At 38.0% G+C, this 20,649-nt stretch overlaps 1 protein-coding gene across 3 annotated transcripts in view; it reads left to right on the top strand.

The window, feature by feature from the left end:
* LOC121736785 (paired box protein Pax-5) overlaps positions 1-20,649 on the top strand; it is an 86,168-nt gene that overhangs the window by 48,837 nt on the left and 16,682 nt on the right. For all 3 annotated transcript variants that reach the window (XM_042128171.1, XM_042128172.1, XM_042128170.1), the window contains exons 4-5: positions 4,198-4,363; positions 14,175-14,372. In XM_042128171.1, the coding sequence (XP_041984105.1) occupies positions 4,198-4,363; positions 14,175-14,372 (364 nt within the window). The remainder of the gene's footprint in view (positions 1-4,197; positions 4,364-14,174; positions 14,373-20,649) is intronic.

Below are 20,649 nucleotides of genomic sequence, written 5' to 3'. Positions count from 1 at the left end.
TTTTGATGTCATGAAAAGCATCCATATTATCCTGAAAATTGTATAATATACGTGGAGGGTCTGAGCATCCCTCATCAGGGAGGCACCGCCATTTTGTAATTACGCTAATTACTCGGCATATTCCGGCTTGTGTTCCTCCCTTTACTTGGTACAAATTAAGATGGCATTGAAGAGGATATGAAACTAGATGTTTAATGGTAACAATAAACCTTGTTAAATTGAAGTCTCGTCGGGTGCTCGAACATAAATAAAAAAATTGAATTTCAATGAGGAATTTTTATTCATCAATATATCGATCGATATCAATCGCGGCTTTGTATTGAAAATGACAAGTTTTTGACAGGGAGTCAATGACCGCTACCGCCATGTTTCGCCGAGTAGGTACCTACAGTACAATCAGTATTTGTCCAATGATTCGAACTATTAAGGGCCTTCCCTACGGAGATTCCGTCATTTACCGTATTTAAAGCCTTATAAACACATAATTTGAAAGTTACAAAGTTATAATAAAAATACAGCAATAATCTTCAGTATAATATCAACATTCCTTTCCCCGTTTTAAATTTTCTATTTTTGATATCAGCTTCCAAAGTAAAACCAATTTATTAAAATTCAAGCATACATTCAGCATCTCCTTAGGATTTACAAGTTACTTTTATTTGAAACGCACGCCAATAGATCGACAATATCATAAACTACATATTCCCCGTTTTAATTTTTTTAGGACAATTTTGAACTAAGATAAGTAAAAAAATAGGGTTTTGGTGCGATCTCGGCAACGCGGCAAATGTATGGCCAAGGTTGGCAAGGACGGCCTTAAAGATTGAATATATTTGTCTTTTGATACAAGAAAGCTCACTTTTACCGAACACATAGTTCAGATAAAGCACCCCCCTCTCATAACTTCAGGAATTATCATTGTGATCCACTTTATATAATTTATAATCCGACATCCGTCATAGGTAGTGACAAAAAATGATATATCGGTTATTCCATTATCCTGTATAGCCTGGTCGAGGAACGTGAAAAAATAAAGTTTCTCAGGATGATTATCTACACGCCTGAACATTTGGTTTCTTTTACGAATAACTAAGCTGATTTCAATGAATATGGTACAGGGTCTGTTTTTAAAAATGGCTACTTTTTATCACGAAAAAGTAAATTAACGCCGTTCCTACGCAGAGACATTTAAATATGATTAACCTTCAATTTAATGAGGAGTTTGACAGATAATGTTTTGACATAAGCTCCATGGCTTATGTCAAAAATTTCAATTAATTACATATTTTAAGTAAGTAATGTTCCACTCTGAGTGCGTCAGTAAGTTGTCCCAGTGAGATGATACAGCCAACGGTAAAAGCTAGACATTAATAATAATTAATTATTATTGTAATCTTATAATAATCTGAAGTACAAAAAGAAATGTGTACCAAAATTATTGGCAATCCCGTTACTTGCGTTTAGATTATATCCCAAAAATCTATCCGGATAAAAAATGATATATCCAGTTCCGTTATCCGGGCATACCCGGGTCCACGCCCGGGTATCGACCGCGGGGCGTGACCGGTCGATCGTCACGCCCGGTGCACACGCCTCCCCCCGCCCCTCGCCCCCGCCGCGTCTTAAAGGTTCCTGCTATTTTTAGTTTTGCGATATCTTCGATTTTGGGTTTTGGATTCTTGAATTTATGTAACGTATAGAGTATTTGGGACATAGTAAATTCTTCAGCAATCTGAGCTTAAAAAAATCTTAGTTTTCAATCTAAGATTTCGGCAAAGTTAGTATCTGGCATAGAATAAAATCTATAATAAAAATCTCATGATATTAACAACATTGCTTGTGTTAATGTAGACATTTACCATACCATATTATTAACCTCCATCAAGTTAACCTGCAATTACTTGATTTGATACAGCCACAAAGTTATTACTTTTTCAATGGAAAAATAAATAAATTTTAGGACTTGAACAAGGCTCTTTATCTTTTTAATAAAATAATATTAAAAGAGCCTTTTTTAAGATTATTTTATTAAAAAAAATATCTACAGCCGAATATATAATCTCCTCCTTTTTGGAAGTCGGTTAAACAGATAGTTAGTATACAGATAGATAGATACTATACAGAAGATAGTTAATATACTTAGATCAGAACAGATAGATAGTTAATAAACTTAGATCAAGATAGCTGAGTGACGTTACGTTGTTTACGTTTAGACTAACTCAGGTTTAAACTACAAGATACAGTCGAGTACTCGAGCACGTGGAGCCAGTCGTGCTCGGCAGCGCGTCTCACGCCCGGTTTCATCCGGATTCACCCGGTTTCGCCCGGTCTCACCCGGTTGCGCGCTCGATACCCGGTTCACGGCCTTGGACGGTTCATTAATATCTACCGATTTGTACAACTTAGCTCCATCATTATCATGACTAGAAAAATGCTTTTGTCGGCTGGCCGCATTTAGTTACGTTAGATAACTTACCTTTATTTAAATGAAATTTTAACATGCTCTAAACATTTTTGTTTACTTTCCATTTCATGAAAGTAAAGTAATTATTAAATATCTGGTGTATGCGGACGAGAGACTGAAGAGAGCCCTTATCTATGCATTTAGCATAGGACGAATGGGGTGACAAGTCTAGGGAGGCTTTGACTGCACGATGCTGCCAAGACATTACCTCCTGTGTATACGAAATTTATACAATACGAGCTTTTGCCGGCGGCTTCGCTCGCGTTAAGAAGTATTATTATATACAAACTTTCATCCCCTATTTGAACCCCTTGGGGTTGGAATTTATCAAAATCCTTTCTTAGCGGATGCCTACGTTATAACATCTACCTGCATGCCCAATTTCAGCCCGATCCGTCCAGTGGTTTGTGCTGTGCGTTGATAGATCACTATGTCAATCAGTCAGTCACCTTTGAGTTTTATAAATATAGATGATAGACAAGATGACGCCTCAAACTCCGTTGCGCCCAATTTAGTTTATTTGCAGGAACCGTACATTTTTCCGGCACTCAAAATATCCCCATAACCAGTAAAATCGTTTCAGTGGCGTAGCCTGAAGAGGTAACCGACAGACGGACAGACTTTCGCATTTATAATACTAGTATTGATTTTGTTCTTTTCTGATCCGTTAGAAAAGTCGCAAGGGAGATAGGTCTAAATTACAGTGTTCCCTATAACTAAGATATCCGCTATTGCGGTAATCTTTTTACTAGGGACCTATAATCTGTATTATTATTATCTATCAGCTGTATTTAGATTTGTATTCAAAATTTAATAAAAGAAGAAAGCCCTCAAAATTTTATCACAATTTAGTAAAACCAAGACTGCTGTTAGTTTAACAGCAAAGCAACAAAATATATATTTTTCGAAACATTTTCGTTGGAAATTTCCAAGTAAATTGGACTTCGGAGTACCGTAATTTGCCTATTGTGTACCAAATAATTGAGCAACTTTTCTTCTTGTCAAACCACCGGAAAAATAGCTGGTACCTTACCGAACTAGTTACAACAGTAAAACAGAACTTCCAACTTTGTATGTCAAGAGGTCTTGATAAGTTACAATATTCTTATGTTGGTTTTAGTGGATTAGATTACAACGTAAAACGCAAGTAAATACAAATGCTGTATCATGTATTAGTAGTTCTAACTTCATACGAATTTAGGTGGTAGCATGGTCTCTTCGAAACCAGTCCACCTTCGCCAAAGTTATAAAATTCCCAAGTTTAGGTACGCGTATTACAAACCATTCTTATGATTGCACGGGAATCTATGATATTTTTCTGAGTCATGGTTTGGTTAGGAACCAAATCCTATCAAAATTAGTCCACTGTTTAAAGCTAGGTATGAAGGTAACCGGCTGACTTTCCAATTATTATTTTTTATGAAATACGGGTGCATACGGGTCACCTGATGTGAAGCATCTTCCGTCGCCCATGGACACTCGCAGCATCAGAAGAGCTGCAGGTGCGTTGCCGGCCTTTTAAGAGGGAATAGGGCAATAGGGGAGGGTAGGGAAGGGAATAGGGGAGGGTAGCGAAGGAAATAGGAGAGGGTAGGAAAGGGAATAGGGGAGGGTAGGGAAGGAAATAGGAAAGGGGAGGGAAGGGAAAAGGGTAGGGGATTTGGCATTTGTGTTCATGCTGTTCATGGTATGAATAAGCTTTACCTTTTTTCTGACGCTGTCGTTGTCTCCAGGTCACGGCGGCGTGAACCAACTGGGCGGAGTGTTCGTGAACGGGAGACCGCTGCCCGACGTGGTCCGACAGCGGATAGTGGAGCTGGCCCACAGCGGCGTCCGACCCTGCGACATCAGCAGGCAGCTGCGGGTCTCGCACGGCTGCGTCTCCAAGATCCTGTCCAGGTGAGTGGCAGAGAGAGAATGGCAGAAGTGTTATGAAGGACATTCCAAGAGTGAGTTTTTGACTACATTGTAAACTGTGATATGGCCTCTACAGTCTCATGATGATGAGACTAAATAAGATTAAAGAGATAACTTTACAGTCTCATGGCTCAAGAGGCAAAAACTATAATGGGAATTACAGGCCATTAGGATACCTACAGGAGCGTAGTCGTCTACAATCGCCCATGATTAGTGTCAATACTATTTTACTGCCTAAAATAATAAACTGCCCCCCTACCATGAGCTCTTATAGCAGTATTACTTTAATATTACTTTTGAATATAAACAAACATGATCTCTATTTGTTTATGCCAAATCTGAAAGTAATATTAAACTAGGGGGCAGGCCTTTTAGGGGAAAGTATACAAGCACTCTCAATCACCCATCTCAGTTAGCTACATAACATACCCTTTGGCTGCCTTTAAAAGTCCCCATTTATAAGTCTTCTAAGTGAATTTTTTGCCATAAACATAAATGTCACTTTTTACAATATTCTTATAGGAAATAAAAAACTCGCGGAACCCTAAGGTAATTATCATAAATCACGGCTACCTGTCCCAAGCAAACTGACCCGTATCACGAAGAGGTAGAGTTCAAAATGCGCTGCGTTGACTTGATTGCCATAACGGCTGCGCACGCGCCGCCCGCGGTGCGGAACGGCTATATTGTCTTCACGTATGTACAAACACACATACACACATGTACATACACTCACAACGGGACATTTTAACATCTAGATTGTTGACCTGTGCTATATTGTACGCTTATAAAAGAATTTTGTAACGTTCTCTTATATAGATACTCTGTTGAATAGTATATTTTTCCACTAGGTTTCGCCCGAAAATTTTGTCACACAGAATATAGTATATCGCATGATAATCCTACATTTTCCCGGTATTAAAACAATTTAGGGAAGGGACTTATACGTGGGAGAGCCATGCTTCGGCACGAATGGGCCGGCTCGACCGGAGAAATACCGTTCTCACAGAAAACCGGCGTGAAACAGCGCTTGCGCTGTGTTTCGCTGAGTGAGTGAGTTTACCGGAGGCCCAATCCCCTACCCTATTCCCTTCCCTACCCTCCCCTATTCCCTTCCCTTCCCTTCCCATCCCTACTCTCCCCTATTACCCTATTCCCTCTTAAAAGGCAGGCAACGCACCTGCAGCTCTTCTGATGCTGCGAGTGTCCATGGGCGACGGAAGTTACTTTCCATCAGGTGACCCGTTTGCTCGTTTGCCCCCTTATTTCATAAAAAAAGGACATACCTTTCCCGGAAAATACCCCCACAAAAACTTTCACCCAAGACTCCTGGTAAACGACAGCCAGACAGATTCCCTCTCGCATTCATAAATATAAAGGTATAAATCATAGGTAGAACCAATGGAGAAAAAACGACATTACAAAATATTTGGATTATGTCATAAATTTTGGATATCTGATATATAATATAGCACCTTACTAACTACTTAAAATTACACTCTATTAAATCCGTCTTCTATAGTATAATTAATATTATACTAAATACCAGAGATCTTGCAGATTAAAGACCAAAACTATAGATCACCAAAGAATCTAAAGCAGCCACATTCTCTGTTAATTTATGAAGCTCATTATAACGGGCCTGCGGTTACAGTCGTTTAGCGAACGCCGGTTAGCTTAACCGCAGTTTACCGACGCATATAAACTCGGTTTAGATCCGATTTCATCTTACGGTTAGCATTATTTAGTTAACTATCATGCATCTCATATCGCAATCGCAAAATTAAAAAGCTGAAAGCTGAAAACGCAGACAAAATGTATTTTTAATCACAATTAATATATCTGTTGGTGGCCAATATACTAATTTAAATTAAATTAAACACGGTCTTTCGCTGTGCGTTTCTCGCGTAACTATCTGCCGCGCACTGTAAAACTCTGGAACGAACTGTCACCAGCAGTATTTCCGGACCTATGCGACCTGCAAACCTTCAAGAAGAGAGCGTATTCCCTCTTAAAAGGCCGGCAATGCACCTGCAGCTCTTCTGACGTTGCGAATGTCCATGGGCGACTGTAGTTGCTTTCCATCAGATGACCCGTTTGCTCGTTTGCCTCCTTATTTCATAAAAAAACACATAAATAACTAGCACACACATAATCCTGGTAAACCAGAAAGCTGTATACAGCTTTCAGCTTAGATTGAACTACCCATTGGAATCAGAGGAATTTTTTTCCAAATTTAGATTTCTTAAATCCTATTATATTAACAAAAACGTCCTTCTATCAGTAGAAGAGTTCAAATCGGTTCAGTAGATAGAGTGCTGATTATCCGATACAACGTTACATACTCACATAATGTCGCACTCAGAGACAAATATTAATTATAGGTCTACCAGGATCTGATGGCACAAAAGTGAAATAGAAATTGATGCTACCAATACTGGAGAAATTGGAGCAAAACGTTTGATACTTTTTTTCCTTATAGCGGCTGATTCTGTGTGATACATGCAAATGTAAAAAATATCCAATGATCAAGGATGTTTTTAGAAAATCTCCCATCCAAATTTGCCATGAGATCCTGGTAGACCTATACCTAATTTTAATTAAATGAAGATTTTTTTTCTAAGACAGTTAATCTCTTTAAAATTAGTATAAATTGTAAAGATAAACCATCCTATTTACCATCCACAAAATTCCTTCGTATTTACCAGTTTGGCACAAACTCTTCCACAATATTTACGTGTATTTTGTACCCTTTAAAAATCATGATACCTAATCAAAAGCCAGTTAGTGATGGGCAGTTAAAAAGGACAAAACATCGCGCGGGGCAAATAAATTGAAAAGCTAGCGAATGTTTCTATTCAGATCACTCTCCCGGGGGACTAGGGGTGTGCTGTGTCGACCATTTTACTGTCGATATCGATGGAATGTGTAAAGTATGATGAAAAGTGATAAAAAGTTTTTTTATTTTATATTGTGATAAAAATGTAAATGGCATTAAAATTTTAAAGTTTGTAAGTAATTTCAAAATCAATGCAGGCGTGTAAACGTAACATAAGTATACAAACATCTCAGTCACAAAAATACTACACCGACTATGACGTCGGGTCATAATGACCCGTTTTTACTTAGCGCGCGTGTATCTTGCTCCACACGAAGCGTGGCTCTAGCCGTAACAGCTAGGCGGGTGGAAGGGGGTTGTATCTCCAGCTACAGTAAGGTCGAAAACATTCGATTGGCGCAAAGACAAAATATGACCAAGTAAACATGTCTCGGGTCAGGATGACCCAGCGTCACAGTCATATCTAGTATCATCCTGATTTCTGCTAGACAAAACTCCACAGTCAGCAAACAAAAATTTTTTTGGTCTGTTTGTGGTAACTTATGTGGTTACATACTCTGTTGGTGTTTGTGTTAGGTTATGAATCAATAAAGCTTGCTACAAAGGTCAACTTGTCCCATCCCTAGTCAGTTTCAATTTAAATCAAACAATACAGTGTCCGAGATACAGTCACAATAACTGACTGGCCACGTTTTAATACCATACTTCATTAATACTATAGGGATGTGACTTGTCGATAACAATACCATAGTTCATTAATATAGGGATGTGACTTATCGATAACAGTAAAGAGGGACTTGGATACTCTAGTCAAAGTAAGAAACATGGTAATGAACGAGAGAATTTTAGTTGCTTATATGCTAGATAATATTATGACCGGTGTATCTATTTACTGGCTGGCTGACTGTAAGCCATACATGCTACGGTCTACCGGAGAGGTCTACCTGTGCAGTTATGCCTGCGTATGTGATTAGACCTGCGTGTGGGATTAGACCTGCGCAGTGTTTTGGACCTGCGCAGGCGAACGGCGCAAAATCGAAAATCAATTCTTTCGACTTGACACCTGCGCAGGCATACCTACAGGCAGGTGACCTCTCCAGTAGACCGCAGCGTGTATGGCAGCCATATCGCCAAAACGTGCATCACAGAAGTTTGCCTTTGTTCTTGATTGCTTCACGTTTTGACGTTAGGCATTCAAAAGCGCTAGTGAGAAGATAAACTCTGGTCAAATAGACCAGGCAGACACTTGAAAAAGGCATGATAGAAAATAAAATTGTAAGAAAAATTTAATAACAAATAGCGCTTCATTATAATTTCAATGATGTCTCAGTGCCTAGTGAGTAGTGCTTCAAACGATAAAAATTAAAAACACAGAAGTTTCCTCGAGGCTAACTAAGCCGATTTAATTATTTCTTAAAATTAGTAACCTAAAACTTTACATACGACACAGCAAACACAACCTTATTCCAAAGCATCAAAGCCTGAATTCGCACTTGGAGTAACACGTACGTAGGTATAAAAGCGTTAGAGGAAAGTCATTTTGAATTCTATGATAACGTTTTTAAGTCTAAAATCGTGTGCTCCGTCAAACGGAAGTGTATCGTACGTCACGCTTTCTGCCCCCTGACGTACAGAAAAACAGAGTAATTATTATATGCGGATACAGGACTGGACTACTTTCATTTGTGTCTGATTTTGATTGAGGAATAATCATTGTAAACGTTCATTAACAAGTCAAAAAGGTACAGTTATCATCACCATCACCTTGATGAGTGGCAGTCTTCCACCGTGCGTTTTGCGTGGAACTTTCTGCCGCACTGCGCGCAGTCTGAAACGAATTGTCGCCAGTAGTATGTATTTAAAAAAAAACAACTGTCAAAATTACGAATCCACTACCAGGCGCTAGTAAAAATTCATAAAAACGCTACATACATTTTTTTTTAAAGAAGATCTTTATCCTAAAATTGAGGAGAGATCCACACCCCACTTGGGACGTGAGTGGTCACTAATGAAGATTCGCATTAAAAATTAATATGCTCTCAGCAATATGCATAAGCCAGCCACAAAATATGCATAAAGCAAAAATTACATTAAATTCTATCGTAAGTAAAGCAAAGGCCCACAAACAAGATTATGGGATAAAAACAAGAGAGCCGCACTTAAATAATTTGGTAGTGGGTAAGCTAGAGTAGACCGGGGTACTTAGCCAAGGTGTGCGATAATTTTGATAGCGAAACTAGTAATCGAATAAGACACCGCGACAGAGCGATTGCTCTGTCGCGGCCGTTTAGAAATACGGGATAAATTCTTGATTTCTAACTTTACCGCTTAAATTCTACTACCGCCACCATGGTTTTGGTGCCGGCTGGTTTCATTGAAACCAGCCGGCACCATTGGTTTCATTGAAACCAGGCCACTTTCGCATAATTTTATAGTGCCCAAGTATGTATGCAGTACACAAGAACACTCACTATCCCTTTACTCTTGCCCCTCTCCCTTCACACTATAAAAGCGAGAGATCAGGCGTAGAACCAACTTTTTACATGCCCATTCCACTTATGGATCATCTTACATTTCAAATAATCAGGTGACCAGCTTGCATTGTCCTAACCAAACTTGGAAACTTAACCACTGAACCACGGAGACGTTAGTTCACGAATGCAATTTGTCTAAGTACCCAGGAGGGAGAGCTGAGTGTCGCGGGAGTAGAGTGAGTCAATTACACCCGATATCCCCTAAGTGTCGGATTATATGGGTACACTTGTACAGAGAAGTGATCGTAATTAAAAAAAACATATCAACAGCCAAATTTAATAATAATAAGCCCTTTTTTTTTAAATATGAAATATTAAAAAAGTATAACTTTCGCGTTAAAATATTATACTTACCGTTACCTATATATTTTTTTAAGTTTTTTAATGAAATTTTTTACAATCCGTCAAAAAACATTAAATCGAAAACTGTACAAACTGCATTTTTTTAAATATAACATCTACAATAGCTTCCCCTCTTATTATTTTTAAAATAGATGATCCGGTGAACATACTATCAGCCTCCTACTAAAATAAATATCTGGACTTCCACGAATATTTCTCGGCCAAAATTAGCCAAATTGATTAAGCCGATCTTAGTTTTAGCGAATCTAACAACATTAAAGTTTTATTTTTATTTATCTAAATTACTTTATAACACTTGTTCACACGAGTGTACTAGGAGGGTGAGTGTAATGTCCTCTGTACCCTCACACTCTTATCACTTCGCGAATTACACACAAATAAACAAGATCGCCCTTTTGGTATGTAAAAGCGTTTTTGTGAATCACTTGACGTTATTTGAATATTTAGCATGCGATGTTATGACAATGGATGACTGCATGTCATTTGTTGACTATATTTCCTTGATTCTGATATCAGCTGCTATGCTACCTTATCCATACTATACTTTTATGAAGTACCTAGTAGAGGACGGTAATCTCAGAATAATTAACACTTAGATCGAATTGATTCTTTTCGTTACTTTGAAATGTCTATTTGTTGAGGAATGCTAACGCATAAAGCATGGCTTTGAACCATAATTCAGAGTGTTTAGTCAAAATACATTCGCCAGTTTCGATAGCAAAGTTAGATTTAAAAAATGAATGAGATTTAACAGAACGCATGCTAAGTTTAATGGCGCTTGCGATGCATTATCGTATACTTATATAAAATTCTCGTGTTTCAATATTAGGCCGCGTACTCTTCCGAAACGGCTTTACTGATTTTAACCAAATTTTATATGCATATTCAGTGGGTCTAAGAATCGGCTACTGGGTACTTTTTATATTGATAAGTGCATATTTTGTTGAATAAATAATAGTAAATTATTACAACTCGAGACTGACGGCGACCATTGTTTGTGCGACGGGATAGCGATGGACGTTGCCATGGTGACATACTTATTTAGTCCCTTCAATAAAATAATACGGGCGAAATACTTTATATAGCAAAGAAATGTTTGCCGGGACAGCTAGTAATTTATATCAAACATTTTTGACAATTCACTTCAGCGAATGCGTTTTGAGGCCGAATGTGATTGATCTATCTACCCATCGTTCACAAATTGATCCCCCGTCGTAGTGGCGTAAGCTTGTAAGCCAATTAGGCGTTATCTAGATCACCAATATGTCCGATACTCAATACAAATTCACTCATGGCTCAAGCTAATGGCTGGAGCGGGTGCTATACGTGATACGTCGCTATATGCATCTTTCCATTGTACAACACATGATATTATAAAATACATAATATCCTAAAGTATGTCTGTATGTTATAAGTTCCAACTGAACGGATAAATTTAGGAAATGGTGAGAGGATTATGCATTGTGCATGGAGATGCTTTAAACCCTTTTCAAACGTGGGAGAGCCATGCTTCGGCACGAATGGGCCGGCTCGACCGGAGAAATACCACGTTCTCGCTTCTGTGAGAAACCGGCGTGAAACAGCGCTTGCGCTGAGTTTCGCCAAGTGAGTGAGTTTACCGGAGACCAAATCCCCTACCCTATTCCCTTCCCTACCCTCCCCTATTACCCTATTCCCTCTTAAAAGGCCGGCAACGCAGCTCTTCTGATGCTGCGAGTGTCCATGGGCGACGGAAGTTACTTTCCATCAGGTAGCTGATTTCATTAAAAAAAGTTAGATAAGCCAGCATAAATTCTTAATCTTTGGCAGAAACGTACTATGTTAATCATACATTCAATCAACTTTTACAACATAAAATCGTCTTTTGACCCATTTTTTAAGATTTTAGTATTGTTACGTGAAATAGCTACATGCATAATATTTATGTAATGTTTATACACGGTTCCGTGACCGGAACCGTTTCAACAAAACTATTGTTTTACATACACAAAACACATTTTATCTAACATGTTACAGTCAAAACGCATTAAAAACTTTTAATAGACGTTTTGAAAAAAGTTTGGCAGAGTTTTGATAAACAATGATTTGACCTAGCTTTGGAGTTGCATTTATGTTACGGTTCTTTGATAGGTCCCATTTTCCCGGTTTAGAAACTCAAACTTAAGTAAATAATTTTCTTATAGAGCACCTTTTGGTAAAAGTAAAAGTTGTATAATTTTCAGAAAAGTGCTCTATAGGAAATTATAGATTGTTAAAAATATAGAACTTGCTTTGCCTTGGTAGACAAAATACTAAGTTATTTATATCCGGTCACGTATCTTAAAATAATTAACAATATTAGTAAAACATTGATTCATCCCCGTCAAAAAATACTTAGAAAACATTAATCTCACAATAAAATATACCTACAAGCATTTTAATTATAAAGTGGCAACGTAGCAAAATAATTCGAAAGCAAATGTGTGAACCCCGCGCAGGGCCGGGCAGGGCCGGGCTGCTGGGATAGTCCCTGAGGGCCGGCCCTTTGATAATAATGGATTGTTTTTCATTATCGCTACACAAAATGTTTATTACAATATAACGATATTGTCAACGACGACTTTGCTGGTTATGTTTCGTGTGGATTGTAAAATGTACTCGTAAAAACAGGAAAATGATTTGGGTATGTTTTAAAAGATCGTAATTCGCAGCATCACGAGGAATCTTCTAAGATAGAGTTCCCACATCGTGGCACAAGGAATATTCTAGGAATCTTCTAAGAAATCCGTAGTATCAGTCTTTCTACCCGTTTGTCTTGTATGTCTGCCCATTCTTTTTACACTATGGACATAAATGAATAAAATTGTACGTTCATAATATATCTTGAAATTGCTCAGAATTATTAAAAAAAAAAGATGATATTTTATTTTATTGAAAAGGCTTTCCAGTAAGATAAGTCAGTACTAGTTACACTAAGCTACGACAAAAAGATTTAAATTCATCCAATTTGTACATTCACTTACACAAGTATACAATGTCTTCGTTCAAAGACAACTTGTCTTCAAAAACAACAAAATCCCTTTAGGGCAGTGTAGCACTCTAACTGGTAGGGTCCAAATAATCGAATTGTCATAATACACGCTCATTATTTTATTGAGCGGGCCAAATTTAATTTTCGTCTAATGCCAGGGCCCTCGGGAGGGGCGTGTGCCCTGGACGGGGGCCTTTACGGCTGATGTGGGAATACGCCACTGATGAGACAATATGCCGTGATTCTGTTAACTCGTTTCTATTGTTGAAAGAAATAATGGAAATGCTAATAAAGAAATGATTTTGAGTTGTAACTTTGTCTAATTTCGCCTTCAAGCTTTCAGCCTTGCAAGATACCAATGTCCAATATAGTTAACGCCTCCGTGGTCTAGTGGTACAGAGCGCGGCTCTTGACTCGGAGGTCGTGGGTTCGATTCCCGCGTTGCAAACATGTTATTTCCAAGTTTGGTTAGGACAATGCAGGCTGATCACCTGACTGTCTGACAAGTAAGATGATCCATGCGTCGGATGGGCATGTAAAAAGTCGGTCCTGCGCCTGATCTCTCGCCGGTCGTGTCGGTCTTCCGTCCCACTGGGTTATGAGAGTCAAGGAATAGAGGGTGCTCTTGTACACTGCGCACACATTTGGGCACTATAAAATTACTCCTGCGTAGCTGGCCTGGTTTCAACGAAACCGGCCACCGTCACCGAAACCGGTGTGGGAGCTATTATTATTATTATTATTGGTATCTAACACGTATTTGCGTTCCATATTATACAGTTGTTATTGTTGTTTTTGGTATTCCTTAGTATTATTGGTATTCCTTATTAACACAAAAATATAACAGTAAAATATAACTAGTTTTTTTTTAATATTTTATTAAGTTTTGATCTGTTATCGGGTCCCCGGCAGTGCACCCGCCGAGACGATACTACCTACCTTTTCGTTGTGAAATCTCAACAATTTTGTACCTTTTACGTAGCCCGTTTAAGGTTTTCTGAACTTATCAAACTCTTCCTCACTGTTCAAACTGTATTTCTTTCCCAGGTACTACGAGACGGGCAGCTTCAAGGCGGGAGTGATCGGGGGGTCGAAGCCGAAGGTGGCGACCCCACCGGTGGTCGACGCCATAGCAGCTTACAAGAGGGAAAACCCCACCATGTTCGCCTGGGAGATCCGCGACCGGCTGCTCAGCGAGGGCATCTGCAGTCAGGACAACGTGCCCTCCGTGTCCAGTATTAACAGGTAAGACAGACAGATATCCAGTCACACAGTCAGACACACATACAAGCGAGAGAGACCATCGATACAACTAGTTGTACGGGTGGCTGGCATGGCAACTGGCAATATTGTCGCAGACTAGGACCACAAGCCTGCATCGCGCTATCTTTGAAGTGCGACGGTGTATAAGCAACAGCTAAAATCAATATACTGGGATTCGCCCTGTCCGAGCATTCCACCTCGTTCGTTCGCCAAGATCTCCCTTTGTGGCCACCATTTTGTTATACAATTATTTAAGTCCAGCATCTTACTGGCACTGGAAATCACACAGATTACTCATAATGTTACTAGATAAAATTGGATACAAATTGTTAGATTTTCAATAACATTTTATCATTAGACGCGTGTAATACGATTAGATAATTCCCTAATAACGGCATAACGGTAGCTTAGATATTAAATATTTATCTAATCTAGCAACACCACGCGTAATAACTTGTGTTTAATGTGGCAACACCGACCACTTGAACTTATTGATGTAACAAAGCTGCCGTAATAAGAGTGACTGATTGGAAATGTTAGAAAATGATCAGGATAATTTAAGGCCTAACAAAGAAAATTAGCGAATTTTCATGTATTTCTGTTCACTACAACGTTGCCCTGAATCGATTATTGGCATTCAAACATTTTGAATTGATTTGTTGCCGAGCTTACCTCCTTCTAATAAAAAAAGATGTCACTAAGCTGAAAATATTTATAATTTCAGACCCCTATACTAGCATCTGAAAGGACCTATGACTGGTCAGCCTATACATTATTATTGGTTTCAAAAATCCTAGTTCTATAGAGCTTTTTACATCACCCTTCGTAAAAATATCTCGACAAAATAGATTTTCGTCATTAAATTGCCTATTTGCATCAAAATGCATTCACTTAGATTTATAACATACCCATAAATCATAACCATCGTGGCAAAAACTATTTGCCAAAGTTTGACAATACGAGTAAATTGCGAAATCATGTTTACTACCCCCAGACCATAAACGTTTCTTATATGATTATTATAACTGAAGCAATAATTCAGTATGAGGCTCCGGACTTCCGGTGCGCGCGAGCACGTGTCGTCACATCCGGCGCGGCCATCTTTGTTCCTCCCCCAGCTTCCGGAGAGTCTGTCACGCAACCCCTTAAGTTGGGGCCACGAAGTTACAGTGTAGATGGGAAATTGATTATTTTGAACTTAGAATGTAGTTTCTAGATAGAATAAAAATATTAGTCGCCATTATAATTATCCACTCACATAGACATGCTACTGCTTGGAACACTTAAGCTCTGTAACATATTATTATACAGACTATAGGTCAACGATATCAATTGATTTTTCTCTTAAAATGGAAGACAATAATTTAAATATTAATAAAATCTTAGTAATTACGTGTGAAATATTACACCTTTGGCTTTATTTGTATTCCTCATTTTGTTACTGCACAATGCCGTCATGTGCCTTCCGACAGAAGGCACATGACGGCATTGTGGAGCGAAATGTAGCGAAAAACAACGCGGTAATTAATGAATTAAACACGTCCGGCTGTTACCGCGTCCTAAGGCACACTGCTCTCAGATGAGGTGAGCTCACTCATTTCGAGGGTGACACTTTTTCGCGCTGACGATTGTATGGAATGCCTTTTCTAACGTTCTAATTCTATGCTATAGGTAACATAATATTATATAGGTATAGTCATCTTGAGTATAGTTAAAAGAACAATGACTCTTAAATTATATTTTATTGGACTCTATGAACTAAGACACAGAACTAACTTACTTAGATATAATAAAATAAAACGACTTTTTAATAGTTTTAGAGATACTAAAAAGATGTAATTTAGAGATTTACATAATATTCTAACAATAACTATTAGCAATAGTACTTTTATTTCCTGTTTAAGTTTTGAAAACTTTTAGGTTAACACGGATAAGAAAATATATTTTTTTGTGTTATTATAAAATGTAGAAATCGCTATTTCCAAAGCCCCAAGGCAACTCTTTTTTCAACTAGCAACGTACTTACCAAATTGCCATCTTAGTACAACGAAAAAAGGTTTATTTTAGAACAACAGAAAAACCTATTAGTAATCCCAGAATTGCTATTTTCGGTGAAAACATTTAAGACATTTCTGTGAAAGTGTGTAGGGTGAGAATTCGATGTTTTCCTCTTAGTCGTTAAACTCAATGTACTAAACGTACATTTATTTAAATATTAGCTGTCCCGGCAAACAATTCTTTGCCACATAAAGTATTTCGCCCGTATTATTTTATTGAAGTTACTAAATGAGTATGTCACCATGGCAACGTCCATCGCTATCCCGTCGCACAAACAATGGTCGCCGTCAGTCTCAAGTTGTAATAATTTACTATTATTTATTCAACAAATGCACTTATCAATATAAAAAGTGCCCAGTAGCCGATTCTCAGACCCACTAAATATGCATATAAAATTTGGTTAAATTCATTTCGGAGGAGTACGGTGACTAACATTGTGACACGAGAATTTTATATATAAGATGTTTATAGTTTTTACTCCAACTTTACTTTATATAACGATAATTTTATATTATGTGTGGCTTTCATTATTTTATTATTCGTAGCTCTTACAGCTAAAAGTATCCCGCGCTAATATAAAATTAAAGAGGATGTTTTAAAATTCCAAAAACTATATAAAATAATGTATATTGTTTTCAGAGCATTTTATTACATCGAATTTCAAAACAGTATCGTTCAAATCAACTTTTTGTTCTCAAAATAATCAATTCCGGTGTTGCCACTCTCAATATAAGATCTGCCCAGCACGCTCAATTTCTCCCCGTGGGTTACTTTAAATTCACTCAAACACACACGTGGTATATCTCAACATCAACTAATGCCATTATTAGGCAATAAAAGCGAGATTATCTCAACAACACCACTCCCAAAAACTCAAGTCAATTCTAAAGCAATACTCACCCCGGCGGCACGTGACCGGCACGTGACGATCACGTGATGGCCGCGTGACGGTAATGTCCCGTCGTCCCGCGGTCGTCGAGTATAAATAAGAGCTGAGAAATTTGGAAAGCTTTACGGAGTATCCTCTTTTTGGGATAAAAACGCGAGAATAGAAGGGAAGGATTAGGGTAAAAAAATATACTGCCGAACCTCCTCTTTTCTTGAAGTCCATTAAAAAGTATAGAGTAGCTGCTCTACTTAGAGCAAACATAAAATTACAGAAACGATTTTTTATCATCATTATAGGCCAAAGGGCCAAAGAAGAAAGCATTAAATTGGCAACCGTTCTTTCTTAATAACTTCATTAAGATGCCTACCCTAGCAATTCGAACTATAACAATAAAGTAGGTAATTTTAAAGCAATAGTAATATTATAAAACCGCCGACTTGCAGAACGTAAGGAGGGCGCGGGTAATTGAAGCCATAATTCTGGAAACCCCATTTTGACATTTGGTTTTTTGCCGCGCAAAACTGAATAATTTGTCGAATAGAATATTACAGATTACATTAGGGTGGAGTGTCAACGGTGAGTTATTTATGTATAAAAACTGCTTATTATAACGCTGATGCGAAAAATAAGACGTAGTTCCTGTAACAGGTTTTTATTTTATTTTTTATCTGTTTTTTATTTATTTATTCGTTACCTGATACTTATTAGTTATACTTTGATTCGATAGATATACGATAAAAAGTAATCGTTAAACTGACAAACTGAACTGTAAGGGTTTGAGGAAAATTGATCGTAGCAAGAACTCGACTGAAAAAAACAACAATTACTCAAGATGGAGGAAATTGCATAACCGATCTTTTTACACCGAACATAAAAATTAAGCTACGTTGCACAATGCTTTACATAACAATATAACTATGTACACATCCACTTAAGTTTTTTTTACTGGCAAGCCATTTTTGAAATTTATCCATGTCATGTGTGTGTGTGTGTGTGTGTTATGATTGTCAAGATTCATAAACTGAATTTTGTATTTTAAATTCAGAATGTTCAGAATAACAGTATTGTGCTCCACACGCATTCAGATTTTTCAGAATAAGTTTTTCTAAGATCTATAAGCATGTATAGATCTGGTATAAGGCAGTACGAAAATTCACATTATGAATTTTAGAATAAGAATCCAGAGCGCCATTTTTGATATTTGTGGCTGGCCCTAAAGTTGTTGTATTTTATTAAACCATTAACAGAATGTAACCCTTTCTACCGGAAAAAGATAAATTATTCGAAAACGTAAAAAACATAAATTTCATTACTCTCTAGCTCGCTTTTATGGCGAACATTTATTTCGCTGTTTCTATTTTGTATCGCTGATTTCTATCATCCTTATTTTTTCCAAAACCTCGTGAAAGTTATAAATGAAATATATTTTTGAAGAGAAAACTTTTTAGTGGCGTTGTGCATCTTTTTTGGGGCGGGTAAAAATAACAAAATTGTGAAAATTCATAAGACTGAATGATCGTATAACAACGACGAGGCGTAGGATAAGAAGCAACATCCCACTTTTTTTATTGCGTAAAATGTATGCTTGCTCTTGCAGAGCCTGCGTTAACACAAGTTATGGGTTAATTCAGACCGCAACGTGACGTGTAGATGTATTTCTAAATTTGTATTTATTTGACAGACTTCAATTGCGTGAGACGTCTTGTAAATCTGTCAATTCAATATAAAATTAGGAAATGCACCTACGCGTCGTGTTGCAGTCTGAACGTTATTGATTTTTTGGAATAATTTGCTGATAAATGCTCATACCATTGTTATACATGCAAGATTTATGTATCTCTTATAAATAATAGAGATATAAATACAAGTCATAAATCAAACTAAATCCCCAGCTACAAAATTCTAATTTGACCTTTTTGATGAGTTGCAACACAATTTTTGCATATGTCAACCCCGGCGGCGCGGGCGATATGTCACCGCGCCAACATCCATCATGGCGGCAAATGAACTGTCAGACGCGGGGAACGGCGGTGTAATGACGGTGCAACCATTTACCTTGCTGAGATGAATATTTTGTTTATATTAATATTATTAACTTACGTATTTCCTAGGATCCAATGTGATTCTACTAGTACGGTTGCTTTTCTCCACGACTTGATTAGACCGAAACTCGTTTAACGAGTGCAGCAATGAATACTGAAATTAATGATGATGATGAATACTTTAATATGTATTTTCCACAGACTAAGAGTCTAAAAAAATAAACCCATGCCTAACATCCAAGTTGGTCTTATTCTATTCCTTTCCCGGAACCCAAAACCAAATTCGAGAAACCGGTCTCTGGTTGAAGCATAAAGTTAATATACCTAGCGGAATAGAGCGACAATCTCGAGCTGTCAAACGAAACCGAAATTAGTTTTCATCTTCGTGAAAAATATGTGTACGTATACACTCACACAAGCATGATTGAACATGAATTCTATGAGATTAAAATATTGTCAACGTGCGGTACGTGCCGACTGGACGTCAAAAAAAGAGTGCTGCTGTCATGTATCACACGTCGCTTTTTACCACGCAGTGTTACTGATAGTGACATCTCGCTTGCTCAGGCCTTTGTTTCTCTATTCCGCTAGGTATATTAACTTTATGGGTTGAAGCATGAAGTTTCAGACAATCACACATTCGCATTACTTGTTATCCACTGCTCAGACACAGCTAAATTATTACTTTTTTTTTAATACTGTACAATGCTTTATTTTATTCTCGTGCCCAATCAACTTGCACTTTAAACTTGCGCATCCACATCGCCTGACAGTTTGGAAATATGAAAATAAAAGGGCAATAATTCACTCTGCTGGCAATTTGGTGGCACGTGTCAGTGGACGACCGCAGGCTGCGGGAGGCGAGGGGGCAACTGACAAGGGGGGAGGGGTGAACAAGGGGGAAGAGAGACAAGGGGGAAGTGTGGCAAATCGCGACGACTCGCCAGAATTGCATGTGCGTGTATGCACGTGGCACGGCAGTTTTTAATGGAGGAATCATGTTTTCTATGATTGGGCTAACTGTTGTGTTGAGATCATGGGTTCGTTATATAGACTGCATAATCTTAATTTCCTTACTTAAGTTGCCATTATACCATTTTTAAGATAGAGATAGTCGCAATTAAGGAATGATGAGTGGCAGTCTTCCACAGTGCGTTTTTCGCGTAACTTTCTGTCGCGCACTGTAAAACTCTAGAACAAACTGTCACCAGCAGTATTTCCGGACCGATACGACCTGCAAACCTTCAAGAAAAGAGCGTATACCCTCTTA

The sequence above is a fragment of the Aricia agestis genome, chromosome 19 (genome assembly GCF_905147365.1).
Source record: "Aricia agestis chromosome 19, ilAriAges1.1, whole genome shotgun sequence".
Lineage (NCBI taxonomy): Eukaryota > Metazoa > Arthropoda > Insecta > Lepidoptera > Lycaenidae > Aricia > Aricia agestis.
This window is presented reverse-complemented; position numbering and strand designations above follow the sequence as displayed.